Below are 27,815 nucleotides of genomic sequence, written 5' to 3'. Positions count from 1 at the left end.
TCCTTTTGGGTTGTTACTCATCCCTAGTGCAAATCAATTTAGCTTTGTTTCTTTGGGTGGTGATTTCAGATTAGGGTACGACAGGAAACTCTAGGCAAGAGTGCCAGCATGCACACATCCACACTATAGCTGGTGCAGGCTCTGCTGCTGCAGAATAGGTATCTGAGCCGTGGGACCCTTGGGCCCTTGCTCTGGTCATGCCTCTCCTGGCTTGGGCAGCTGACACCCATGCAAGACAGAGATCAGAAGAAACTATCCTTTATACGCATAAACCATGTGGAGGAGAGAAAAGAAGCCATCATTTGCTACAGTGGAAAGGAGAGGGCAGACCACAGAAGCACATAGAATTATAGAATCATAGAATCATACTTGAGGCTGCTGGGGTGCTACCTCCTGTGTTTTTGTTGCTTTGAGTGACATTGGTCTGTTCTGAGAGGCTGACAGTTTCTGTCTCATGCATGTATCAACATCACTCTGTAATGGTGTTTTGTTTTCATTCTTTTTTGTTTGTTTGTTTTCAGTGTTTCTTTTAAACAAGATGGAAGTATTTATACCTATATATTAACAGAAGACTTACGTGGGAGCCAGAAGAGCATTACCCTTCTGCTATCAGCTCATGCAGAGGGCACTGCTCATCACACATTTTTAACTGTGGCTACCAGCCTGTGTAATGTACACTACCCACACTGTAAGCACAGTTGTGAAAATACCTCCACACACGTATACATACACTGGAACAAAAGCTTATTAAAGTTTCAAATGCAGCACCCAAGACTGAGAAAGTTCCAGAATTGAAGCTGCTTCTGTGACCTTTATTTAGCCACCTGTGTCATTAATTATGCTACAGTCTTTAATTACGTGATCAAAATGAGCATCTTCTTATTAGTGCACACCATAGGTTTCTCTCACTGGTAATGAAAAATATGGTTGCCTTCAATGCTCTGGACTCATTTGTGGCAGAAATTTCTCATCTCTAATATGGGACTAATAACTATTACCTTCCCTAGCTAGGGTCTAAGGAAGGTAAACCATGGTTAAGAGGTACTCAGAAGCTACAGGAGGTCAGCTAGCCTAAGAAAATATGAGAAACAACTGAATGTGGATGATACTCATTAAGTAAAGCACAAGACTGCACTGGGTGATGAAGGTAAAAAGAAATACTGAACAGCAGCAGCCAGTGAACCTCATCTGACATGATACAAAAATAACAATTAACAATTGGATGTTGATGTAACTTAACATGGGTAACGTCTCATTCTCACTTTTCCCAATTTTTCAGTATTTTACTTGAACTTCCTCTGGATGCACCTTTTTTTTTTTTTTTTTTTTTACATGAAAATATAATACTTGAACAGGAAGTTCTTTTTGATTTATCCAGCCAATCAGGCCAGTAGCATATTCTAATTTAATTTAAGCATGAAATATAATCATGAACTTTAGTTTGCATAGTTACTCATCCTCTCCGCTCCTCCCCCCATCCCTCTCCCCACCCTCCAGCGGTCACAAAGTTATCCTGTTGATCAGCAATCGAAAAATGACAGTATTTTCCTTCTGAGTGTTTCAGTGCTTGCTTCTATATACCAGGAGGACTATTCACTTGACCTGGCACTTTGAAATGGTGTTAGAGGGGAGAAGAAACCTGTTCACTTTTTATTATACCTTATAGAATTCAGAATAATTTAATCCAGTCTCTTCAAAAAAATTGCTTTTCCAGGAAAAGTTATCAGTTTGTCATGCTGTTGTCTCCTGTCATAAAACTGTCATCACAGTTTCACTGATGTGGCAGTGCTGGGGGCACTGGTGAAGCTTCTTGGCTCAGTAGTGCTCAGATTTTGCATGGCAGGCTGAGCTGCTGCAATGAAAGTCACATGGCTCTTCTAGCCACAGTGTGGGAGCTACCATGCCTTTCATTACTAATATCATCAAATACCATCTTCGGATCTAGATATATTCCCACTCCATTTGAAGTATCAGCTGTTTATTCCGTCACTGTTGAACTTTCCTGCCTCCTTATAGTTTGTTGAGTTATCCTTTCAACAACCTGCCCTTATTCTTTTTTCTTTTTCTTTTTTTCTTTCCTTTCCTTTTTTATTTTTTTATTTTTTCTGAAAAGTGCTGGGAAAGGGTCTGTGTCACACTGAGTGTTTATCAACATAACGGATATGATTTTCCAACTGAGCTGTGTATGGTGTCATGATGCCAAGAACGATCCATAGGAATCAAAGAATCAGAGACAAAATTGGTTTGGGAGGATCCCCTGAAGGCTATCTAGATCAACACCGTTCCCAAAACAAAGCAAAGTTGTGTAATCTTTTTCCAGCAACCTTTTGGGATGCATAATTATATCATTAGGTTTGCAACTGTATTTTCTGTATCTTTTAATATTGTTATATCAGAAATTATTCTATAATTGATTATATTGATGATATATGACAAATTCATATTCACCTTGTACCTTGTAAGTCAGTTTTATTCCCTCACCATGTAAATCTCATGAATTTTTGAAAGACTTAATTAATTTAAAGGTTAAAAAAATCTCCTTTGATTCTAATTTGCTGAGTTAGGACTGCTATAAAAAGAATATGTAGCCTAACCTTAGCTTCTATTAATATCTACACTGAACAATGATTGCTTTCAGGTGGTGAATCCAAAACAGAACTGTACCTGTATTTAAATTTGATTTTCTGCACTATTCACAATAAGTTTATAATAATGGACTTAGAAGAACGCTAGAACCTTATTCTCCAGAGATGGTTTTTTGTTTGTTTTGCTTTTTTTTCCTAAATCTTTTCCAACAATGATCCCCAAAATTCATAAATTCATCTTTCATTTATCACCTTTTTTTTTTTTTTTTTTTAAGAAATAAGATTTTACTGGGGACTTCTAGTGTGATTAAATGTTTACATTCTTAATAGCTGCCACGTCTTTTACCTTTAAATCTAGATCCAGTTTTATTCAATTGTAGTTGTTAGTTCCGATGCAGTAAGGGTCTCCAACAAGATTTGTGACACTGTCACATGCAATAAGAAGAAAACCATTTTTTAAATAATATATTTCTTTTTAAAAGGTTGAATAAAATTGCAGTAAAAACTCAAAAAATGTTACAGTTCTGGAAACATGGCGTGTCATGACTCTAGAACAAACTAACACTATTTAGAACATCTCAGCTATGTGTTGCCTTATAGCAACCTGTTTGAATTCTGAATTTCTTTCTTCTGAGTGTTTTGAAATGTGTCAAATGAGGTGAGGATTTTTTTTCTTTTTTTTTTTTTTCCCATTTGTAGTTGTGATGGTTTTAACCACCAGGCAGCTGAACTCCACCGCAACCACTCTCTCACTCCCCCTCTTCAAAGAGAAAGGGAGAGAAAATACAATGGAAAGGGCTCAGTGGTTGAGATAAGGACAGAGAGATCACTCACCAATCATTGTCACGGGCAAAACAGGCTCAGCATAAGGAGATTAAAATAAGTTATTGCCTATCACTAACAGACTAGAGCAGCAAGAAACAAAGAAAACAAAGAACACCTTCCCGCCATCAACCCTCTTCGACCTCCTCCCCCTGCATGGCACAGGGGAACAGGGAGTTGGGGCTGTGGTCAGTTCCTAATGCTTCATCTTCGCTGCTCCTTCTCGGTCACTCTCTGCCCCTGCTCCACGCGGGGTCCCTCCCACGGGATGTCATTCTTTCCAAACTGATCCTCCATGGCCTTCCCACACGCAGCAGCTCTTCAAGAACTGCTCCCACACGGCTCCGTACCACGGGGTCCATCCCCCAGGAGCAAACTGCTCCAGCACAGGTCCCCCACGGGCGGCAGCTCCCCCCAGGCCCCCTGCTCCTGCGTGGGCTCCTCTCCACGGGCTGCAGCTCCGGCCCGGGGCCTGCTCCTGCGGGGGCTCTCCATGGGCCGCAGCCTCCTCCAGGCCACATCCACCTGCTCCACCGGGGGCTCCTCCACGGGGGGGCTGCAGCGTGGAGATCTGCTCCGTGTGGGACCCATGGGCTGCAGGGGGACAGCCTGCTCCACCAGGGGCCTCTCCACAGGCCGCAGGGGAACTTCTGCTGCGTGCCTGGAGCACCTCCTGCCCTCCTGCTGCACTGACCCTGGGGTCTGCCAGGCTGTTCTCACTCCTTTCTCCTAGCTGCTGTTGCACAGCAGTTTCTTCCCTTAAATCTCCTCTCACAGAGGCACAAGCAATGTCTCTCATCAGCTTGGCCCTGGACAGCTGTGGATCCCTTTTGGAGGCAGCTGAAACTGGCCCTTATCTAACACAGGGCAGCTTCTGAACCTGGCCCTTTTCTAACATGGGGCAGCTTCTGGACTCTTCTCACAGAGGCCACCCTTGCAGCCACCTGCTACCAAAACCTTGCGATATAAACCCAATATATGTATGTAGCGTGGAGTATCACAAATATACTCCTATTCTACCACACTGAATTTTATTTTAAGATGGAATTCTTCTCCTTTATTTTATGTTGTGACTCATTTCAGAATCTTAGAATCATCATAGAATGGCTTGCGTTAGAAGGAACTTTAAACATCATCTAGTTCCAACCCACCTGCCATGGGAAAGGATGCCACCCTCTAGATCAGGTTGTTCAAAGTCCCATCCAACCTATCTTTGAACACTTCCAGGGATGGGGCATCCACAGCTTCTCTGGACAACCTTTTCCAGTGCCTCACCACCATCTGAGTGAAAAATTTCTTCCTTATATCTAATCTAAATCTACTCTCTTTTGATTTAGAACCATTACCCCTTGTCCTACCACTATCTGTTCATGTAAAAGGCTGCTCTCCATCTTTTTATAAGTCACCTTTAAGTACTCAAAGGCCACAATGAGCTCCCCAGAGCCTTCTCTTCCCCAGTCTGACCATCACCAGCTCCCTCAGTCTTTCTTCATAGGAGAGGTGCTCCAACCTCTGATTATTCTCATGGTTCTCCTCTGGACTTGCTCTAACAGATCTACATCCTTCTTGTGTGGAGGCCCCAGACCTGGATGCAGTACTCCAGGTGGGACCTCATAAGGGCAGAGTAGAGGGGGACAATCACCTCCCTCAGCCTGCTGGCCACTCTTCTGTTGATGCAGCCCAAGATGTGGTTGGCCTTCTGGGCTGCAAGTGTGCACTACTGGCTCATATCAAACTTTTTATCCACCAGAACCCCCAAGTGCTTCTCTGCAGGACCACTCTCAATGAATACATTACCTAGTCTGTTCTCATCTCTGGGATTGCCCTGACCTACGTGCAGCACCTTGCACTTGGACTTGTTGAACCTCATTAGGTTCACATGGGCCGAATTTTCTAGCTTGTCCTGGTCCCTTTGAATGGCATCCCTTTGTTCTAATGTATCAACTGAACCACTCAGCTTGTCATCTGATAATGTGCTGAGGCTGCACTTGATCCCACTGTTTATGTCATTGATAAAGATTTTAAACAGCACTGGTCCCCAGACAGTCCCCTCAGGGACACCACTAGTCACTCACCCCTACTTGGACATAGAGCCATTGACCACTACTCTCTGGCTGCAGCCATCCAGACAATTCCTTATCCACCAAATAGTCCACCCTTCAAACCCAACTCTCTCCAATTTAGAGATAAGGTTGCCACGTAGGACTGTGTCAAAGACCTTACAGAAACTGAGGTAAATGACATTGGTCAGTCTTCCCTTGGCAATTGATGCAGTCAATTCATCATAGAAGTCCATCATATCAATCCATCATAATGGCTTTGTTCATCAGTATCTTGCTTGTAGATACTGCTTTAGTTCCCTTTGACTACCAGCATAATCTCCTTCTTTGTAAAAGAGATGTAAAAATACTTGTGGCAAAATGCATCTTCAGTCAGTGAAAATAAGTAAATAAATAAATAATAATAATAATGCACTAAGACATAATCTGTTAGTATTTCAGAACTAGCACCTCTTTCTACAAAAGAAATGGCACTTTCAGGGTTATACAGGCTACCCATGTAAGACCTTTATTTGGCACTTCTGCATACTGAAACTGTCCAACTAGCTGATAAGCGGGCACCATGCCACTGTAGCAGATGGGAATAGCTGTAGAGAGCCAAAAGACAATGTATGTGCATCAAGTGTGGATGTCAGTGGCAGGCTTCCCAGTCAGTGATGTCTTAACGATTAAATGTCCTGAGTTTTTTGCATCTGTAGTTACAGAGATGCCAGCCTTGCTCCTGGATCATATTTGAAAATCTCTCCTGTTTTAGTTTTAAATTATAAATAACCTTTTGAGAATGTCTGATCTAGAAAGTACTTGAGACAAGAAGGTTAACAGCAAAGGAAATAGTAAAGATAACCTTTTCCAGTCCCACATAGGCACATGATCTCACCTAAAACTGAGATGCAAACTGGAGTTACTGAGGAAGGAGAGAGAAAGCATTGCTTAGGGTATTTGAGATAGGCAGTAGAAAGAAGTAACAGGTACTTTCAGGGAAAGAAAAACAGCTACAATCATAGAAATATTGTTACCATTATTTTACCAGGAAAAAAGGACTTGGAGTTTACGTCATGGATGAAAGAGACCTGAAGCCATGAATAAGGAACATTATGCTAATCTTTGTATCTACATATAGAGAAACAGAATTTGGCCATATATTAATAGGGCTACATCACAGAATTACTTGATTGCATCACCAGTTTATTCTCAGAACTGGAAGAACCTATTACATTCAATATTTTTATTTGTTGGTGTTGTTGTTGTTTGTTTGTTTGTTTTGTGCAAGTTGAAGGTGAGGGAAAGCCTTCTTAAGACAGGCTAAAAAAAATGGAGTGTAATGTGTTCCAGTACATTTAGGTAAAGTCAAATATTGATTGATTGAAGAAGAAAATTTTAGAATACTGCTTCTTTTGAATATATGTAATGTGGTTTCATTGTGGAATAAAATGTTTTTAGACACCATGAAGAAATTAGACAATGAAGACCATTTTACATTTTATGCACTATAAGAATGAGTGATGTTTGAGTATTTACTTTTATTTTATTGTTATAACTTCCGATTGTTTTTTTGTCTCACTGAATACAATCAAGATCTCAAGATCTAAAAAGAATCAAAAAAAAAAAAAATCCATACTGAATTAAAACACCCTCATCTTGCCAAAACAGGCAACTTTGCTAATCAGGTGTATCAGAAGGAAACAAGGAAAGCGTCATCCTTGTCTTCCTCTCCTCCCTTCCCTGTGTCTCATTAGCATGGCTCAGTGAGACTGTCACAGTCATGTGGCACAGTGACAACCACAGCATATATGCACTCCATACATGAAGAAGTTGCATCTAACCCTGTTTTCACCATACAGTTTCTGAAAGCTAGCTTTTGTGTCTCCAGAATCTGGTTCCGTCCACTCCAGATGTCTTAGCCTCCTAAAATAGGGAACAAAATTCAGTCTCCATAGGATGGTTGGTTCTCAACAGTTCTGCTAGCTGGGGTCCCGTTAAAACTGAACAGCTTGCAGAGCCAGTGACTGTATGCTTTTTTCCTCCAAAGAATGGGAAGTGACCTTTGCAATTGAGTAGTGCTTTTGAAACAGACAACCTCCCAAAACAGAGCTGTCAGCCAGTGACTTTGAAGTCTGTGTTCTCCTTTCCCCAGCTGTGAAACAAACTCTCCTAGGATCTCAGCCAGCTCCCAATTTTTTTTTCCAGAATTTTGGAGTATCTTAGGAGTTTTTCTAAATGTATACTTTAGAAAACAGTTCAGAGAGAAAAAAGAATGCACCTTATTTATTTTTTCCTTTGACAAATACACCTTTAGTCTCAATCTCCCTTGAAATACGAACACCAATGACTAAATTAAAAGCTTTGTAAATGCAGTGGCCAGGCTCCCCTTGGCTTTGACTGTTAAGGTGTTAAGTCAAAGGAAGGAAGGAAGAAAAAAAATGCCTGTGAAGCTGAGTACAAGCCTCTGATTTTATCAAGAAAAAAAAAAAAAAAAGATCTTGTTGTACATTGCTTAGTTTTAGCAAGAATTTTGATGAATTCACTGAGGGAGATGGATTCCCTTTATAAATAGTTGCAGTTGGCACTCCAATACTGAGGCATCAATAAAAGAATCTAGACAAATGTCAGTAGAATCCTTTTCCTAGCAACAGTATCTATTGATTTTTTTTTTTTGCATTCTGTTAAAACCAAACACTGAAAGAATTCTGAGTGTACTGATTTGTATTTTTAATAAGGAATTTAAATGTGCACAGCTGTTAAAAACTCCATTAAAACAAACTGTTCATTGACTGAATTATCATCATGATTTTTCTTTTCTTTTTTTTTTTTTTTTTGGGTGTTTCTGAACAGGCTAGAGACACAAAGGAAACACTCAATTTACTTGTAGCTCCACCAATATGTTGATGCCTGAAGAAAATTGGAGGGACCAGTATCCAAGACTTCCACCTTCCCAATGAGAAGCCCTTCTCATTAGATTACAGCAAGAATATATTTCTCATGTTTATTTTATCTGGGTAAAACTCCTTGCCTTACCATGGATGTACATTGGCCAGTTCAAGCAGGAGTGGTAGACAATGTTCCCACAGAGGTATGGTTGCACAGCAGAATAGGTGGCTTCCTTCTGAGGACTGTCTGAGATAAAAAAGATGTAGAGAAATGGTCCTCAGCTGGTGAGGCTGGCTTACAATGGGTGAAATGCTGCCATATTACAAGGTAGGCAAGGCACAGAGTGGAGAAGCACTGCTACCCCACAGAGCAGGTGGTCAATCATTGAAGCTTGTTGGGTTGCTCTCAAGAACCAGTACCATCAGCAGAGCCTCTCAGCAACATGGTGGTGACCAGACTGGACAGCAGCAGGGAGGAACCACCAATATTTCTTGCTTGAAGGGATTATGTATATACTCTGAAGAAAAACAATTACACAATCTATTCTTGAGCAATTTTTCAAAAGGTTTCTCAGCAACTGAGGCAGAATTGTACATTGTTGTGGTTTAACCCGGCTGGCAGCTAAACACCACACAGCCGTTCGCTCACCCTCCCCCCTCCCTCTCTGGGATGAGGGAGAGAAACGGGAAAGTGAAGCCGGTGAGTTGAGATAAAGACAGTTTATTAAGACAGGAATATAATAATAACAATAATAATAATAATAGTGATAATGATAATAGTATTAATAATAATAATGTGTAAGAAAACAAGTGATGCACAATGCAATTGCTCACCACCCGCTGACCGATGCCCAGCCTATCCCCGAGCAGCCGGCCCCCCACCCCGGCCAGCCACCCCTATATATTGTTTAGCATGACGTCAGATGGTATGGAATACCCCTTTGGCCAGTTTGGGTCAGCTGTCCTGGGTCTGTCCCCTCCCAGCTCCTGCTGCACCCCCAGCCTGCTCGCTGGCAGGACAGAGCGAGAAGCCGAAAAGTCCTTGGCCTGGTGTAAACACTGCTCTGCAACAATTAAAACATCAGCATGTTATCAGCGCTCTTCTCATCCTAATCCAAAACATAGCACCCTACCAGCTACTATGAGGAAAAATTAACTCTGTCCTAACTGGAACCAGGACATACATACAAAATTATTTTCCGCCTATTACTTTTATGTGCTAAAGCTGTGATGGTGTTTTTTGTTTGTTTGTATTTTCAGAGAATTTGTTTCAAAGTCACTCTCAGGTGAAGCCTTGGCTAAAGCAGTGCCTGTTTATGGTAGTCAGTGATGTTGTTCATGTTTCTTTTTCATTGGTAGAATGCTCTGTGGTGCTAGAAGTTGCAGTGAAACTTTACAGCAACATTTCCTGCAGTTTTCCCCTAAGATTTAATAATAAAAAATATCCATAGAGAGCCTGAATTCTGGTGGAAGCAATTTCTACACTGATCACTATGTACAAACTGCAAAAGTCTGGGGCTTCAAATATTTAGGGTCTTATGAATGGACCAGAAATCAGAATTTGGTAAAATTCTGTCATAGTAATTCAGTCCTCACACTGGACAACCAAACAAGCTCCAAAACCACATAATTTGATTTCTTTCTTTTTTCCTATTCAACTATAACATGAATTTAATAGCTGGTAAGAACTGACCAAAAAAATAAACTAAGACACTAGGGGTAGGTTAATGTTTTATACTATTTCAAAGCCAGGATTTCAGGGTTTTAGAACTCGTACAGCATTGATTTCTAGTACTAAGAGCTCTTGAGGTAGATCCTGGCATATTCTTGTTGGAATTGAAGTAAAGAGATGGAAGAGGATCAAAACAGCATTGTTTTAAGGTACTGTATTGTATGACCAACGCAAACTGTCTTGAAAAACAGAGATATAACTAAAATTATGATTTAAAGCAACCAATTGGAGCTCTATTTAAGTGATAATTATCTGTATATTATTCTCCTCTTACTTGCATTTAAGTAGTCATTTATATTTTGAGAGACTTCATAATCTCTACCACAAGTAAATAAAAGAAAGAATGCTAACAAAATATAAAAAATAGGAGAGTCAAATAAGAGGAAAAATATCTGTTCATCTGTGAATATATACATATATGTGTATGCAACTGGGTGGATACGTACACTGTTGCAGTAAATTGAGTATACAGATATTTGAAGTTGCTTCCTGCTGGTATTTTTCACAAAAAGATATGATCAAAAGAAATATAGGAATTGAATGAGTGAAGCCAAACCAATTAAATCTCTAAGTCAAAGAGATAAAATAAACATGTCCTGTTAAAATTTCTGCCTTACCTTACTTTCTTCAGTACATAAAATAAACTTTGTTTACAGTACATAAAATGAACTTTGTTTAAAAGGACCATGAGCTTTAACATATGGATTCAGAAGAACCAACACCACCCACCCACAAGAGTGTTTGTAAAACCCTAGACTGACATAGTAAATTGATTAAACAATACTAAACTGTAAGTAATGCATTTCTATGCAGTTATTTTTACATTTAGGCCATTCAACCCTAGAGCGTAATATGAAAAGTAAATGTTATTTATCAAGAACAGAGTGACTGCACTGAGACAATGTTGTGTATCTTATGATGGCTGTGTGAATGGGCTGATACTTCTCTTAAGTTTTTCATGGAGTCTTTGAGTGGAGGTTTTGCATTTTGCATGTAGGGCTGTGGTTTAAGATTTTACAGTTGGATGCTGAAACAGAAGCTGAAAAACAAACAAAAGCAATGCAGTACCCAGAAGTAGTTGCCATATTAATGTTTCTTTTAAGCTTTTCCACTAAAACTTGAAGAGCTTTGAATCCAAGAAACAAAAAATGATCAGATGAATTAATCAAGTTTAAGCAGTAATGGAGCATCAGTATGCTTAGGATACAAGAGGCAGTGGTTCTCAGAATATATCTTCAGTTGTCCCTTGTGGACATTTCACACTGTTGACATTTAAATTGTTTTGTTCTTTTGTTTATGTGGGAAAAAAAATGAGTACATATCTGCACAGCACACTGTGTTACTATCTCATTTTTGATGTCACAGGTCCAAGATTTTTAATGGGCTCTGTGACATTGGGAATTTTGCCTTGGAGGAGTTTAGCTTTCCAGACAGCAGGGGTGGAGTAATCTGTGTCAGACACTGAGAAATGAACTGAGCCCTGGAAGTGCCTTTCCTCTCAATTGACTGTAATGGGAATCTAGACACTGCTCAGAGGAGGACATCTGCATTGCAGACATCTAAATGTGGGCAGATGGATGCCACTGGCACATCCATGTGCTCTGTAGAAATCCAGCATGCAGTAGGAGTTGGAACTATGTCTTCAGAAAAAGTGAATCTCTTCTATGCATTTTACGTTTCTGGCATGCAAGAAAATGAAAACAAATCAGAAGAAGGTGAAAGATAAAGGAAGGCCAGTGAGTGCCACACAAGCTATAGCTCACTGGCTGTTGGTAGACTGAGGGGTGAGTGCATGTCACAGCACTGTGCTGGGCCCTGGGCTGTCCCTTCATCTGTTTGTAACCGGACCAGAACATGCCTCAGCTTTCTTCTTGCCTTCTATGCTTATGAATCCTTCCCATACACATCAAGGTGAAAATAGAGTTTATACATTCCTATATAAAATCAGGGCTTGTAACTGAGTCTGAGGATCTTGAAAGTTTAAACATAGCCAGTGGATGTACAGAAGCCTAAAGGAAGAAATTTTAAGCAGCACTTGCTCTGTATGTGCAAGCAGTGATTGCTCAAGAGTAAAAAGCCAGTCCAACAGTAATTTTCTTTTGGTAGTGACCAGTTCTGATGTACTGGACAGTTCAGCAGCTTTCAGTTAGTTTTGGCAGAGGACAGTAATTGTTAAACTGTAATGTAAATGAAGTAAAGTATCAGAGGTTATTTTTATTATTATTTAACCTCAGGGAGCAAAGGGAAGGTGAAAATACATATTCATTTGTGACTGATGAAAGGGTGAAAAGCCAAAACCTAGCAATGCTGAAGGGTTAAAATGTCTCCTGATAAACACAAGGAGACAAACTGGACTGTCATTGTAATTTGAGCTAGAAAAATCCCATGACTCAGAAAGGGATCCTACTAAATCAATTCGCATTTGCTTAGCAACAGAAAGTCCTGAAGATGGAAAGTGTTCTGACACTATAACCATGATTACAAATATAAATAAATAAATAAAATAATAAAATAAAATAAAATAAAGGAATGATCTAAGTCATAATGATATGAAGAATTCAGTCAAGCAAAGTTAGTGCAAGCTGCACGCTGTGACAACCAACAAGCAATGAAAAAATCCAGATGATTATGTCATTCTGCAAAAGCTTCCTGGTACATTCAAGAAAACGAATGATATTGAAGTTGGACTGGTTGCACAAAGCCCTCTGCTGCCAGGAACATTATTATTTGTTGTCAAGGCTACTGGTTTTGGCCCTGAGCTCTCTCTCATTGAGGCCTGTAGGTAACTGCTGGGCAGGGAAGACTTTCATCTGGATCATTAAAAGCAGAGCATGATTGCTCTTTGTGTTTGGTTGCTGAAAACAGTGGTTCTGCTTAAAGCAACTGGTCCTCACGTATTCAATAACTAAATCTCTCCTGGGCATGAATTTTGCTCCTGAATTTGCTCTGGAGTCTGGCAGTGGTTTCTGAGACTGCTCTGCACTGGAAGCATCTCACTGATGACTGGCTCCTGCGGGCAGCTGGGGCTGCCCACACCCTCATCTGCTACATCAGTTCTCAGGGTAAAGACTCAGGCAATGTGAAAGTAACAGCAAAACACAGTGCAGATTAAATTAGAGAAAGGTGCCTAATAAGTGGCCACATAAGGTCACCCTGACTTCTGTGGTTGACACCTCAGATAGGCATCTCCCAAGGGAGCCTAGGTGAGGGGTTTTTCTTGTTTGTTTGTTTTTTACTAGTTTCAGCAAAGTAGAAACAAGAGAGGCAGAACTTTTGCTGATTGGTTCTGAAGAGTTTCAGACAGGCAGTGCCACAGGAGTTTGCAGCAACAAAACCAAGGGTTTTGCTTTACGGGAACAGCTACCTCTGCCAGATTTTCCTGTTTCAGGAGGGCCTTTCAGAGATAAGCAAAGCACCTCAAAGATTAACAGAATGTTATCAATAAGTTTACAGGGTCTGTTGGTTGACAACAATTCTGAATTGCACTTGTTATCAGATTTTATGGGAAAAAGATAAGTTTGAAATTGTATTTCTAAGTGATGTATCTTCCTAGCCAGGGGAAATTAAGAGAGAATAAATTCAGAAGCCAAGATAATGATAATTGTGGACAGTTGTCACTATTTTATTAGAAAGAGATGCTCCTTTCCAGACATGCTAGGCTCAGGTCAATCTTTGAACTACTCAAGTAGTGTTGCCTAGGTAACATAAACAATCAAATTTTTAATTCCTATGGTAAATGTAATTTCATTTTAGAAATGCAGTAAGGGTTTTGTTGTTGTTTTTCAGAATGGAGAACAAAAGGGTCTTGGGGCATAATATTTTCAGCTTTGGAAGAGTCTAAAATTAAAATTGTGCACATTTCTAAAAAGAAAATAACTAGAAAATCACTAATCACAATTATGATTCTGTTTACTCCTGCCTTTGAATTGCACAAAGAAACATCCTCTAGATCTGGAACCATTGTATCCTTCAGTGAAATGTGATTGAAATTGACTCACATATCCTAAAATAATTTGGGAGCAAGAGAAATGTCATGTAAAAGTACTGCAAAAAGAATGTTTAAATTTCAAATGCTGATAGCTATCAGAGTTGCTTACTATCTATAAATGGTAAGTGCATGACATATTTCTCTTTCAGTCAAAGTATTAGATGTGAGTTCTGGTAATCAGGTTTGTATCACAACCTGATTAAAAATCAAAAAGGCCATGGGGAAGTGTGAAGTTTACGCTGATGCCATTTTACGCAGCTGGGAAAAGCAACATTCTCCGTGTTAAGGGAAGTTTCATTTTCTTATCTCTATATCTTTCCCGTTATTCCACAAATCCCACTGGAAGTGAATGTATTTAAAACAATTTTTACCACTTGCATTGGCTTGCTGGCATTAAACTTTCTCAGTAAGTTTTCCCAGTAATTTTTCCCAGTATAGTACTTAATTTCATTCAGAGCAGTCATAACCTTGCCCAGTCTTTATCTGCATGAAAGTTCTCTAAAAATGATAAACAATGAACCTAAGGGCCACCAAAAGAAAAATATGGGCAGCCAACGTTACGCAATCCTTTTACTACCATATGAGACTGTTTAGATTCAAAAGGAAATTATGGTTAATGTTACTAACAGCAGCTATAAATCTAAGAGAATTAATATAGAGATGTCTTCATCCATCATGAGCATAAAGAAAGTGAGAAGAAAGGTTTGAGCTAATTCTAGTTGAAATAGTTTCAGTTACTTACTTGGTCATATTATCCTTTCAATATTCAAAGCTGAAGCAAAAGCACAGGAATTGTTGCTTCTAGAAACAGCCTAGTTCTCTGTGCTGTGCTTTGCATGCTATTGAGCTAAGCCAGGTAAACAGAAACAACATAGCTTCTGCTCATCCTGCTTGATTTCTACTTTTTTTGCTTTGACCCCCCCCTTTCTCAGCTGATTGGTTGGGTGTCAGGTGGGCCTAATGGTATATAAGCTGCAGGTGTCCCATCAGAAAGCTCTTTCTGCATGAGCTGTTGTTAGGGGTAAGTGCTTTGTTTTTCTTTCAGCTAGTTGCAGGGTTCTTTAGGTGGGTCGGAGTGTATGGGCTGATGTATGTCCAAGTTGAGAGAGATAAGCATGTCTTTTTGAGGTAACAATTAGTAGGATCTTTTAGAGTAAAGCAAGCTATATAGTAGTAGGTGCCTTTACTATGTGCAGTTCTTCTTCAGGTGAGTAATTTTTAGAGCATGCTTATGGATAGGATGATGATGTTACTTTGTGTGTTTGTTTTGTGGTTCTAGGTCTCGTATAATTTTTGCAGAATTATGGGGCCTACTATGAATGTGACCTTATGCATTCACCTGTGTGTCAAATATTATCAAAGTTACAGCCTTGGTGTTAAAGTGATGGAGTAGGGTTTAGGGGAAACGTATCATCCAAGTTCCCTGTGCCAGTGAGTATCTGAAAACAGCAGAAGTATGAACATAAGGTGTAGTCTTTTTCAGGGTTAGGGACAGTTTATTATAGTTCTGGAGCTTTTTTCTGCTGTTTTGTTGACTGTAGAGTCTTTAGACCTTGTAGCCTTCTAGATTTTAAGTGTTTGGAATTCCCTTAATAGGGGGATATTTAGCAGAGGTTGCTGGCTGATTTCTTTTTGGGATGTGGTAGGGTACACTTCTGGTTTTGGGCTATATTTCAATTTCTAAATATATCAAGCTGTTTGTGTAACTTTCCAGAGGATTCACAAAGAGCTTCAGTATGTACCGCAAGGGGCTTGACCACATAGGTGCAGTATTACCAAGAGACTGAGCAGGGTCACCTCTTTCATCTGTGAAGGAGAATTCTGTGATTACCCCTGCCAGGGCTGCTGTGCGTTCATGTTCTGTTAGCATTTGTAGACCTGAGGGTGTTTTTTTCTGGCTCTGGTCTCTGTGCTTGAGTCCTCTGCAAGGAGCTGTACTGTTTGTGTCCATCACAGATATGATCTCTTTGTTTTTGTAGAAAGAAAATAAAAAACTTATTTTACCCCAAGCACTGCTACAGGCTGGGAGATAAGTGGTTAGAAAGCTGCCTGGCAGAGAAGGACCTGGGAGTATTAGATGGTAGTTGGCTGAATGTGAGCCAGCAGTGTGATCAGGTGGCTAAGAAGGCCAACAGCATTCTGGTTTGTATAAGAAACAGTGTGGCCAGCAGGACTAGGGAAGTGATTGTCCCCCTGTACTTGGCTCTGGTGAGACAGCAACTTGAGTACTGTATTCAGTTTTGGGCCCCTTCCTACAAGAAGGACATGGAGGTGCTCAAGAGAGTCCAGAGAAGGGCAATGAAGCTGGTGAGAAGTCTGGAGAACAGGTCTTATGAGGAGCAGCTGAGGGAGCTGGGGTTGTTCAGTCTGGGAAAGAGGAGGCTCAGGGGAGACCTTATTGCTCTCTGTAGGTACCTTAAAGGAGGCTGTAACGAGGTGGGGGTTGGTCTATTCTCCCACATGCCTGGTGACAGGACGAGGGGGAATGGGCTAAAGTTGTGCCAGGGGAGATTTAGGTTGGATATTAGGAAGAACTTCTTTACTGAGAGGGTTGTTAGGCATTGGAATGGGCTGCCCAGGGAGGTGGTGGAGTCACCATCCCTGGAGGTCTTTAAAAGACATTTAGATGTAGAGCTTAGTGATATGGTTTAGTGGAGGACTTGTTAGTGTTAGGTCAGAGGTTGGACTAGGTGATCTTGGAGGTCTCTTCCAACCTAGATGATTCTGTGTGATTCTGTGTAAAATCAGTTGTCAGCTCTGTGTGATTCTGTGTATCAGGTGCAGTAGTGGGATACCTGGACCTTCAGTTCTTGTGCCTTGCCATCATTTTTCCTATTGGACTGTGAAATTAAGTTTAGTCATTTAATTTATTTGACCTTCATTTTTACCTTCACTTTCCCTTTTAGTAAACTGGAGATAATGCAACTTAGCCAACTTTAAATGAAGTGTGAAGAGGGATGTATGCATTCTTAGTACTGTCACAATTATTTTATTATTCCAGTTCTCTATTCCCCTCCCCCTACCAAAAAAAAAAAGCATCCTGTATTTTTTTGTGATGGTTTTCAAATACCAAATTTGCAAACTTATGACTACATAGTATAAATAAATCATAAAGTAGATAGTTCTTGTAATCCTTTGTAGAGGGTTATAAATTTCTTTTTACTTAAAGAATGACAAGCATATTCTACCACATGAGATCTTTCTTTATGTAATTTATTTTATGAAAAGAAGTAACTTTCACTGATTGGCTACAACTTTGAAAAAAAAAAGTAAACATTTAAATCTTCAGTCTTAGCCTGCAAGATATACCCCTTTCCAGTGTGGATTTCCATAAAAATAATAAACATTGTTGTCATTGCTGTGGCTCCTGTCAGTATCTCTTGCTTGGTCAACTGTGTTCATCAAGGTTTTGTCTTGTTGGTATGTGACTACTGTAACATTGTGGTGGCTTCTGTCAGATAACACAACTGTCTTGAACTCCCCCATATGAGAGAAAAAAAAAAAAAGAAATACAGCTATAGCCCTTTGAAGAACTCTTATAAAATGTTTCTAATTAGATACATATAATAGAGAGTACCAGAGGGATTTGTTCATTGTCACAGACCTTCAGAGCTGAATTTCAGCAACAATTTGCTGAAGCACATTGACAACAAGAGACATTTGTGACTGCATGTGATCCAGAGATAAGAGAGGCTAGATCTGAAGCATCTGAAATAAGAAGCAGTGGGAAGCAGAAGCATCCTTGTATTTCAAGATAATTATACTCAGTGTTTATCCGCAGAATTCAGGCAGCAAACACTTAACATATCATTCCAAAAAGAAGCAGTTTAAAAAATACTTTTAAAAGTTATTTTAAAATCTTGTCTGTAGTCCAATAATAGCCAGTGCTTGTTAAAACAGTATATCTAAAAGTCAGATAAATTTGTCTTTTTTTCTTTTGTGTGTGTGTGTGATAGACTATACAACAAGAAAAAGAAGTTTCATTTCTTCATGTAAACGTAAGACTGTCTGCCTGCACAGGCAGCTCCAAAGTCTGTTGGAGTTTTCTGCTGGGTGTGCTGTGCATAGGGAGTTTTTAATCAGTTGTTGCTTACATGAAATGTGGCAGGTTGTGCTATGATCTAATGAACCTTTCCAGTGGCTCTCTCCCATGTTTTTTCCCCTTTTTGTTGAATGATAAAATCTTGTAAGACTTTCTCTGTATGAGTACCTTAATAGAGTTTCTCTCTATTCTCTAGACTTCTCTTCCTGAAACTTTTGATTGGGGAAAAAAATAAGTTTAAAAAAAAAAAAATAAAAATTGACTTTTAGCCTTTTTTCCAGTTTGCATAAAATTGTTCAGGAGCTCAAAAGTTATTTCAGGGGAACAGACGTGAACATGGAATGTTACTTAAGTCTCGTTTCTTTGGGAAACCGGACTACATGCAATATTTAGAATTTTCACTTTAAGAAATACAATTATCTTCATGTAAGAAGGCATACTTGTACTAACTCCTTCCAAGTGTATGTGAACTTGTATATGACTTTAAGGTATTAAAGTAACTGGCAAAAAAAAAAAGGCCAGTTAAAAATGCTAAAACGTTAGGAAAAAGCTGATTTAATGTTATTGAATCTGAATTAATGTTTGTTTTTTCTCATGGTCTGGTAATTATGTCACTCCATGTTAAATGCAAAGTCAGGTGTACAGTGGGCAAGCCCCAAGAAAATGAAATGTTCAGTATACTTAATTCCTAAGAGTTGGGTTTAAAAAAAAATAAAAATAAAGATGTGTTAAGACCATGAATCTGAATTAAGTTTCTATGTTTCAAAGTCCATTAATAGCCTACTTTTTAAGACTAAAAGTGCTGTGAAGTCTTCATCCCTGGAGATATTCAGACCTCCACTGAACAAGCCCCTGTACAACTTGATCTATGCTGTCTGTGTTTTGAGCAGAGATTTGGACCACATGATGTCCTTAGGGTCTCTCCTGACCTAAATAAATCTATTATTTGTGACCAAAGCTGTGGACAAGAAAGAGCTGCCCCATAAAGTATATGTTAGCTGTATGTTTTAAAATACTTAAAATAACTTCTTTGTAAAGCAATTTGAACCTTTAAAACTATGCTAGAGTACATTAGATCAAAACAATATTTATTATAATTATATAAAATCTATACTTCTTCTACCGAAGATTTAGGCTGGTCGGCAATTATTTGGTTATCTATAAGAAATAAGACACTGGAACAAGCCAAAATTTTATTTGTTAGATCTCACTTTTGATCTCCTGAGAAAGGACAAAATTGTATCTTTTTCCCAGTATGTAGGAAATTAAATGGAAAATGCTTTGTTGAATGATAGAAGTGCTGTTTTGCATCAGATCGTCTAAGAGAAATGCAAGAAGAATCCCATATAGGTTGTTGCAGAATTTAGAGAATGAGATTTTCATTCATGACAAAAATGGTTTGATAAAGTCTAAAGTGTTGTCTGCTTATTCAAATGGTGATATAATATAGAGGAGTGCAGAAAATTTCCAACAATGTTAAACACAATTTGGAACAGTAGCTTAACAAAATTTAACCAGTTCATTTTGGAGAAAAGACAACCAAACAATAGGAATAAGCCTGTAAATACCCGAAAGAAATGGGTTGCTGATATAAAATGAGGAAATAGTCCTTGGCTATAACAGGTAGGGAATAGCACATTTCATATTATAGTTGTATTTCATATGTATGCAGTGCCATGAATAGAATGAAATTAGCAAAGATAGAGAATTGAATCATGAACAGCTAGAGGACAGCAATGACAGTCATTAGAAAAACAGTTATAGATTCTAAAGTTTATTAGATGGAGTAATTTGTCAAGTAATTTGACAAAAAAATTGTTTGTCTCAAACAAACATTAGGCAATAGTAGCAATAGCAGGCCAAAATTTATTACCTGAGGTCCTCCAGTATTACAGCAGGGAAATGTAGTTTTCAGTCCTAGCTTATAAGACCTTACAAATACAAACAAACAAAAAAGCAAAGTAGTGGATGGAAGGAGAAAAAACATTTATTCCATTACTCAAATATGTGAATAAGTTCAGCAACCACCAGTGAACAAATATTGCTTAAGAATGAATACTTATACTATACAATGTAGTTTTAAAAAAAAAAAAAGAAAATGGTAATCTAAAACACAGTCTGCTCCTGAAGGTGATTAACAATTTCGAACCATGGTTTGGAATGCCACAAAATATATTGATATAGGCAGCTGTCGTGGCCTAGGGAAATCACTCCATATTTTTTAGAATACCACAGAATTTACCAAAACATATAGATATATTCTTGATAATACTGGCTCTGTACTTCTCATGTATCATTCATCATATATGCCTGTCTTTAATATTGCAATATTTTCCATTTAAACAACAATAAGAGATCTGGATTAGTCTCAAATTTGAATGTCAATTCTATCACCTGTTTTCTCAGATACAGATTCTCTTTTGTGACCAAGGGTTCATTAGTTCATACTAGATTGTGACTGTAAAAGGGAAGTGCTTATTCTTGATTCTCTTTTTTTATGCAGCATTTTATTCATACGCACCATATTTATAGTCTATTTTTGACTTGGATTTAACTAATAGTCTAACAGAGTTAAATCCAGCTGATTGTAAAATTATTAATGCATTTTTTCTCTTCCTCCTCTACAGTATGCTGTCTGGCTGATCCTTTGGGTTACGTGGAACGTGTTTGTTATTTGCTTCTACTTGGAGGCTGGAGACCTTTCAAAGGTAAGTTACCATCAGATACATTTAAGTCATCAGCATTGTGTTAACGTGCTCCTGTTTAAATGCTGTTTTCTGCTTTACTCATCGTCTTGGTGTTGTTAGCATGAGGGTAGTATGATCAAAATTTGGAGTATTCTGAATATGTTAGAAACTTTAGTTCTAGACAGTTACGGGCACCTTCTGATGCCCACAACAACGACATACCTTTTAAAGGAAAATTGTCTCATTTTTTTTTCCCTTCTCAGTAATTCTGTAATACAAATTTCACCTGGATGGGAGACGCTAATTACTGATTTCACAAATACAAAAGGTTACCACCTCAAAGGTAAATAATATATAGACATATATTTTTGGTACCATTCAGCTTGCTGTTATTTCACTGGATTCCTTCCAGGGTGCTTCCACCACACCATAGTAACTGTAAAACAAAGTATCTTTCATTAAATTAAAATGTAAAATGAGGTGTCAGAATAAATTGCTATTTGGCTATGGTAATGTTTTTTAACTTTGTTATTCCAGTAGGAATCTTATGACTGAAGATTTATATACAGTAAAAATCTACAGGAAAAAGTGTATTTTCTTAGGATAGACATATTTATAGGGTTTTATTGATACCATAAGAGATAATATGTAAAGTGGTATTTGGTAATGAGCTCAAACCAACATCTCAAATCAAAACTGCTGCTTTCTAAGGTGTTCCCAAGGGGCTGGAAAATGGAAGTATAAAAGATTAGCAGTGGTAACAAATTATTTCATTCAAGTAACAAGCTTTGACTGAGTCTAAACATTCCATTCCACGCTGAGTTATACTCAGAATGGTGTGAACTGACCATCAAGGAGAATCGCACTTGTGAAAGAGATCACATTCTCCTCTCAACTCATATATTTAATTACCTTTCCTGATTAAAGAGTGTTTAGCCTAACTGTAAATTACACATGTAATTCTCTGATCCTTTGTGAGTTACTGAAATGCCATGATGCAGAGAGTTAGACACAATTATAGGAAGAATAAATGAGGCAAAGATACTTCCTTACCTGTATTTTCTATCAAATCATCCCCAAAGTGCAAAAATTACTAGAGACTGGGATCTTTTATCCCCATGTTGTATGTTTCTTCAAAAGATAAAGACTTCAAAAGGATAAGAATTTCATTTCCTGAGGTGTAAAATAACATTCTGCAGGTAAAACAATGTTACACTTTTTTTGGTTTTATACCTTCAGAGAAGATCAGTCTTGTTAAGATATTGGCAAAAACATAGCAAATATAAGAACCTGCACACAATATATTTTATTGGGTTAAAATGCTTTCTGTGTTAAGTGAACTGATGTTTGCAACAAACCCAGCACCTGTTGTACAGTTACACTCAACCCAGTCCATTCTCTTCCCATCTGCTCATTTCAGCCGTCTGCATTGCTTAACTTGTAAATGTTATCGTGTCTGGGGAAGTGAAAAGGGATGGGAAGGAAAAGAGAAAGTAGAAACAGCTGTTTGATCACTGCATTTTAGTGGGTGTAAAATCAGTTTAAGAACATTGGTAAGTGCTACTTGGAATAAAGCTAGGCCAAATGACAATACCTACACCTGGAATTAATTTTTTTCTGAAGACTAAGACTGTGTGATCTAGAGCTCCTCAAACAACCATATGGACCAGGCTTATATTTGGCTGCAGTTAAACTCTTTATTTGGTCTATAGGGGTAACATTTATTTCAGTGATTATTCTCTGCTTTGAAACATCCATTAGAGTGCATTTCTTCCTCTTCAGCTGGTTTTGAGACCACAGCATTACTGAAGAGAGGAAGAGAAGGAAAAGGACCTAAAAATGGATTTAAGAAATGGGTACAGGTTGACTCATCTACAGAAGGCCTAATTCACATATGGAACAGCTGTCTCCTCTCTCTTTCAGCTGTGGGTGGTACGCCAAAACTTCCCCAGATGATCAAATCTTTTGCAAGATCTAGGGCCTAGAAATATGTGTACAATGGAAAGGCACACAGCTATTTGGATGGACCAAACTTATCCTCATATTCTATATCCTTCAGAGGTTCCAACTGTTTTATATAAGTAGGCGTCTAACAAAATACATTTTACCTTTATAAATGTTTATCAGTCACATACAGATCTTGCACTGAATCTTTATTTATATTTCCATCTGTGCATAACTGCAACTTCAAATCTATGATGATATTCCTGTGTATTTTTTTGTTTGAGATGGCACATAGAACCTTGATAAAAGCTCCAGGTCTGAACTGATTCTAAATAGAGAATAAAAAATAACCTTTAGCTAAGTACCAGAGGGATGCCTCTGAGGTTGTAAACCATAAGAGGATCCTGTACAGCACAGTTCTAGGAATTGATAGGTTAAATTACAGCCTAATGATAGTTCAGCTGGGTATAGTTTATTTTATATGTATAATTTATAACTTTCTACCAAAATAAAAGAACAGAAAAGCTTTTTTTCTTCCCTTGAAGTTTTGAGAACAGCTTTTTTGTCTGTACATCAACTTCTCTAACATCACCTGTGGATACAATGAAGAGAACATATTTAAATTGTTAATATACCTTATTAAAAAGGCTTGTTTCATGCCTTCTAAAATTAGTTGTGGGGATTGGAGGTCATGACATTTTTACAGCTTCTCATTATGACAATGAAATGTACCTGTTAAGACTCAGACATTCTTAGAACTATGACACAGTCAACTCCAAAGAGACTGAAGAGGATCAAGGATTATTAGTAAACAGCCATGCAAATCAGTTTACATGAGGCACCATTACAGTTGTGTATATGTTGTGGAAAATTGCATCACACACCAACTGTGCCTCAACCATAGAAAATACTTCGTGTCTTTGATACTCTTTCACAGCAAGCTGGAAAGCTAATGGATGAGAAAGATTGAAACAAAGAGAACAGTTGTTCTTAACCTAAATTATTATGTGCATCTGTGAATGAATGTCTAGAAAACCTACTTCTGATACTTTTCAGTATTACACTTCAGTAGTATTTAATTAGTCTACATGTTTTGCTCACTGTTGATTGCCATTCTCAGTGTAAGTAGGAATTTATGCTTTCAGGATTTCTGAGTGGTCATATTAATTTTGGCCTATGGCTAAGTAAATGTAACATCTGAAAAGCGCAACCTCGTCTTGAATGAGACGTGAAGTACAGTAGTGAAACAAAAAAAAAAGTAAAACATAATAGCAGGCATCTCTGAGAAATTGTGATATTTCAATGATTTGTTTAAATATATCAAGAAAAGACACAAGGAACACTAGATTCAGGTATCTTGGAGGAGGAAAAAAAAAGATTTAAAGGAAAAAAAAAAGAAACCACCAAAAAGTTAAGTCTATCTAGCACTTTTGACCTTCTTCAGGCAAAACTCCTGTTTGCTTCTATGTGATTCAGCTGCAACCTCTGAGTAGACCCTCCACAGAAAGAGTACTGCAAATGAAGAAATATCACTCTTGCTTCAAGGCACTAAGGATGTCTGTAGATTCCACAAGCAGAAAAGAGGCAGGTTAAGAACTATTGAACTCCCATTTTTAGTTTAAAAATGAAAATCGGTATACATATTTTTGCTGGGGGAAAAAAAAGTATGGCTAAGGTAGCACAGATCCTGTCACAAGTGCAGGTGTGAAGAGGTGCTGCTGCTGTCAGTTACTGGGAGCCAAAACAGACTGGATTCATAGTGCTGAATGAGAGAATGAGTTCAAATCAGGGGCAGAGCAGCCCTTGCTGCACATGCTTCCAGCTTTGTCCCAGCACTTTTGGCTCTCCTTGCATGCAGCCTTACCTGTGTGACTGGATCCAAGAGCTTTCCTCTTACTGCTGCCTGGCTGAGCTCTGGTGTTGCTGTTCTGTAGTCCCCACAGTTTTATGTAAATGTGACCAAAAACACCATTTGTAAAAAAAAAAAAAAAAAAAAATATATATATATAAAAAAAAATCGATTCCTGTTTGGGTTGCATCAATAAGACATCTGTCTTATTTTTACCAGATAACATAGGCTACTTTTAATGTATTAAAACAAGTTTGTACTTATATGACTTGTAACATAAAAGTTAAGTGTTTGAAAGTCAAATACTCTGGTAACAAGAAATGCCAAAATTAGTTTCTTGTGTAAGAGCAATTTATCTTTCTCTCTACCTTCATTTTTATATAGCTCTTAATTATGCAATCACAAGTGTATTTTTTTTCCTTTTTTCCACAATCCTTCCCTTAATCTCTGTACAGCATGGCCTGTTTTAGAAATGAATCATGTTTGGGAATTAAGGAATGCTGCCATACTGCATCCCACTCCATGTATTGCAGTAGTTAGAAAAAGCTTAATAAAGAGATGGGGAAAAAAGTGTTTTTCTTACTGTGTACAGCCATTATGTATTTTTCTCCTCATGGGCCAGTATGTGATTTATTTCCATGCTTCATAGAAGTAAATCCTGTACTTTAATTCCACTCTGAAAACATGTAGAATATTGTGAAAATTTATGTACAGAACCATGGCACCTAGAAACCCTGACTACAGTGGCAATACTGTGTACATAGCTCACCATATGAAGTAAAAGTGCAGTCCCTTGTGATTTCAGCACTCTTTCTACAGACACCAGTTGCAAGTTTACTCTAATTTACTCTTCCAAAAAAAAAAAAAGTTGAAAAAACAGTTGTTGCTAACTTGCATTCAACTGAGGTAACTTCCTTTGCTGTGTTTCCCTGAGTTGATCAGGAGCATGAAAGGAAAGATTACAGAAAATATACTCAAAAGTGAAATTATTAAATATAATACAAAGAAGTGAATGTATTGTAGCTATTGAAATGTAAAGTAAAAAATATGTAGTTATTTTGTTTTCTGCCAGAAGTTTTAAGGGAAATCAAGTGTTTCTGAACACATTTTCACCTACCCACCCCAAATATCTGGCAAATATAAGATAACTTATACACATAAAATCACAGGCTAAATCAAACTGTAAAAGTCCTTTCTGAGTCACTCAATCCAACCACCTTCTCAGAGCAGCACTAACTTCAAGGTTAGATCAGGCTTCTTAGAGTTTTAGTGAGACAAGTTTTAAAAATCTCTAAGGCTGGAAATGTCACAACCTCTCTCATTGTGTAAATCTCTCTCCTGATATTCAGATGAAATTTCTGTTTCTACAATCTTTGACATTGCCTTTTGTCCTTTCACTGTGTACCTCTGAGAAGAGCCATGCACCTTCTTTTCTAACGTCCCTCTTAGTCTTTTAACTGAAGTTGAGTTCTTCAGGTTTCTTTTTGTCCTTTCTTTGAATTTTTATTTCTAGTCACACAGATTGTTGCACCTCACAAGGAGGAAAAAAAGCTAATTAGCAAATTATCATGTAATAAATAATCAGTTCACTTTTCACAATTTTACTTTATTATGGGAGAAAATTTAAGGGTCTTTATATATATGAAATATATATATTGAGTCTCTTTATATATGGTAAGCTATATAGCAGCTTAAGTAAAATGTGGAAAGATAAAGGTTATCCTTGTTATCTGGAAGATAACACACATTTAAAAGAAAACTAGTATCCTTAGTTCTAAAATGATTTGAATTATATCAACATTTAAGTTGCCTAACGTGGTATTTAGGGAAATCCTGAAAGCATTGCATACGAACTTGCAGTCAAATAAATTGCTGTAATATGTAACTTTTCCCCTTCCCTGCTGAGGTTAAGTATGAAGCAGGACGATTAACCAAATCTTGGTAAAGGCTTTCCAGTAACTAACATGCAGCAGGAGGAAGGCAATATAATGGCATTGCTAGGGGATAGCCCTGGGGACAAAGAGAGCTCTGGGATTGCAGAGGCAGGAGGCACTACTGAAGAAAAGGAGGGGTAGGGAGAGAGTTTGCTGCTGTTTTATCACCTGCAAGTATTACCCACTCCATAGCTGAACTGCAAGTGTCTGCTTTCCACATCATGAAAGCAGAGTAACAAACACAAAATCAAGAAAAGTAGGATTCTCCAACTGCCAGTGTACATACAGTGAGATTATAATCGGTGTTTTCATACAGTTATTGTTCATAATAAAGTAAGGCTAAAAGGGGCTTCAGGATATAGTTAACCCATTCTCCTGCCTCCAGCCATGTTCAGCAATCAACCTGGACTATGGGAGAGCATCTGTTGGAGAAGATCTTAAGGATGAGCTAAGCAGTTTAGAAATATACCCACAGCTGACATTTATGGATTAACAACTTTTCACCACTTTTCCATTGGTGACCTGAGATGTTAGTCTAGGACTAGCCAGATATGGCTGACTTTTAGTGGCTATGCTGTAGTCTATCTGTTCTCTTCTATTCCATTGGACAACACTAATGGGAAGTGAAAGAGGTAGTAATGGTTGTAGCAGTTCTTGCCAACAGGGAAACGGCATCAACCATACATTGCTAGTGGAGATAAATGGGGATAAATATGGGGACCGTGTTTCCTTCCACCAGTCCATTTGACCCTACCATCTTTTCTAGCAAAATTATAAGGAACAACAAGGAACAGGCACCTGCTAGTATTTTTCTACTTCAATATCCAAAGAGTGGCAAGCACACATCCACCTGTCTGACTTTCATATGCCACTGCTTGGTTTGATATTTTCTAGCTCTGAAGTGCAGTTTATATCCATATGCAAATTAACTGCAATAATGCAAATTACTTCAGGATATGATTTGCATAGCTTGTCATTCTTGATGTTTAAAAAACATGTCTATGAGTGCTGAACGCTTTAAGCAGCTAGTATACTGTGATTTTAAAGGGACAGTTTGAAACCTTGTTGAAAGTGATGAGAGAAAGAAACAAAAGAAATGGGTCATTCATCCTCAGTGCAACTCAGCTGTAATAAAGCAATGAACTTGGCAACAAGGTTGAACTTGCACTAGTTACAAATTCATTTGACATTACTTCATGTCAATTAGTATAATTGTTATACTGCTTTGATTTCACATTTACTAATTATTTTTGGAAGGTGGTGGTTGTTAACAGTTAAATGTCTATGTTGCACATACTCTAATAA

General features: G+C 38.2%; 1 protein-coding gene across 5 annotated transcripts in view; it reads left to right on the top strand.

Moving 5' to 3' along the window:
* Positions 1-27,815, top strand: part of NKAIN2 (sodium/potassium transporting ATPase interacting 2) — a 571,961-nt gene that overhangs the window by 283,629 nt on the left and 260,517 nt on the right. For all 5 annotated transcript variants that reach the window (XM_048065587.2, XM_066994333.1, XM_066994332.1 and 2 more), the window contains one exon: positions 20,724-20,804. In XM_048065587.2, the coding sequence (XP_047921544.1) occupies positions 20,724-20,804 (81 nt within the window). The remainder of the gene's footprint in view (positions 1-20,723; positions 20,805-27,815) is intronic.

This window comes from Anser cygnoides, chromosome 3, assembly GCF_040182565.1.
Source record: "Anser cygnoides isolate HZ-2024a breed goose chromosome 3, Taihu_goose_T2T_genome, whole genome shotgun sequence".
NCBI classification, from domain to species: domain Eukaryota; kingdom Metazoa; phylum Chordata; class Aves; order Anseriformes; family Anatidae; genus Anser; species Anser cygnoides.
The sequence above is the reverse complement of the archived record's forward strand: the minus strand, read 5'-3'. Positions and strand labels throughout refer to the sequence as shown.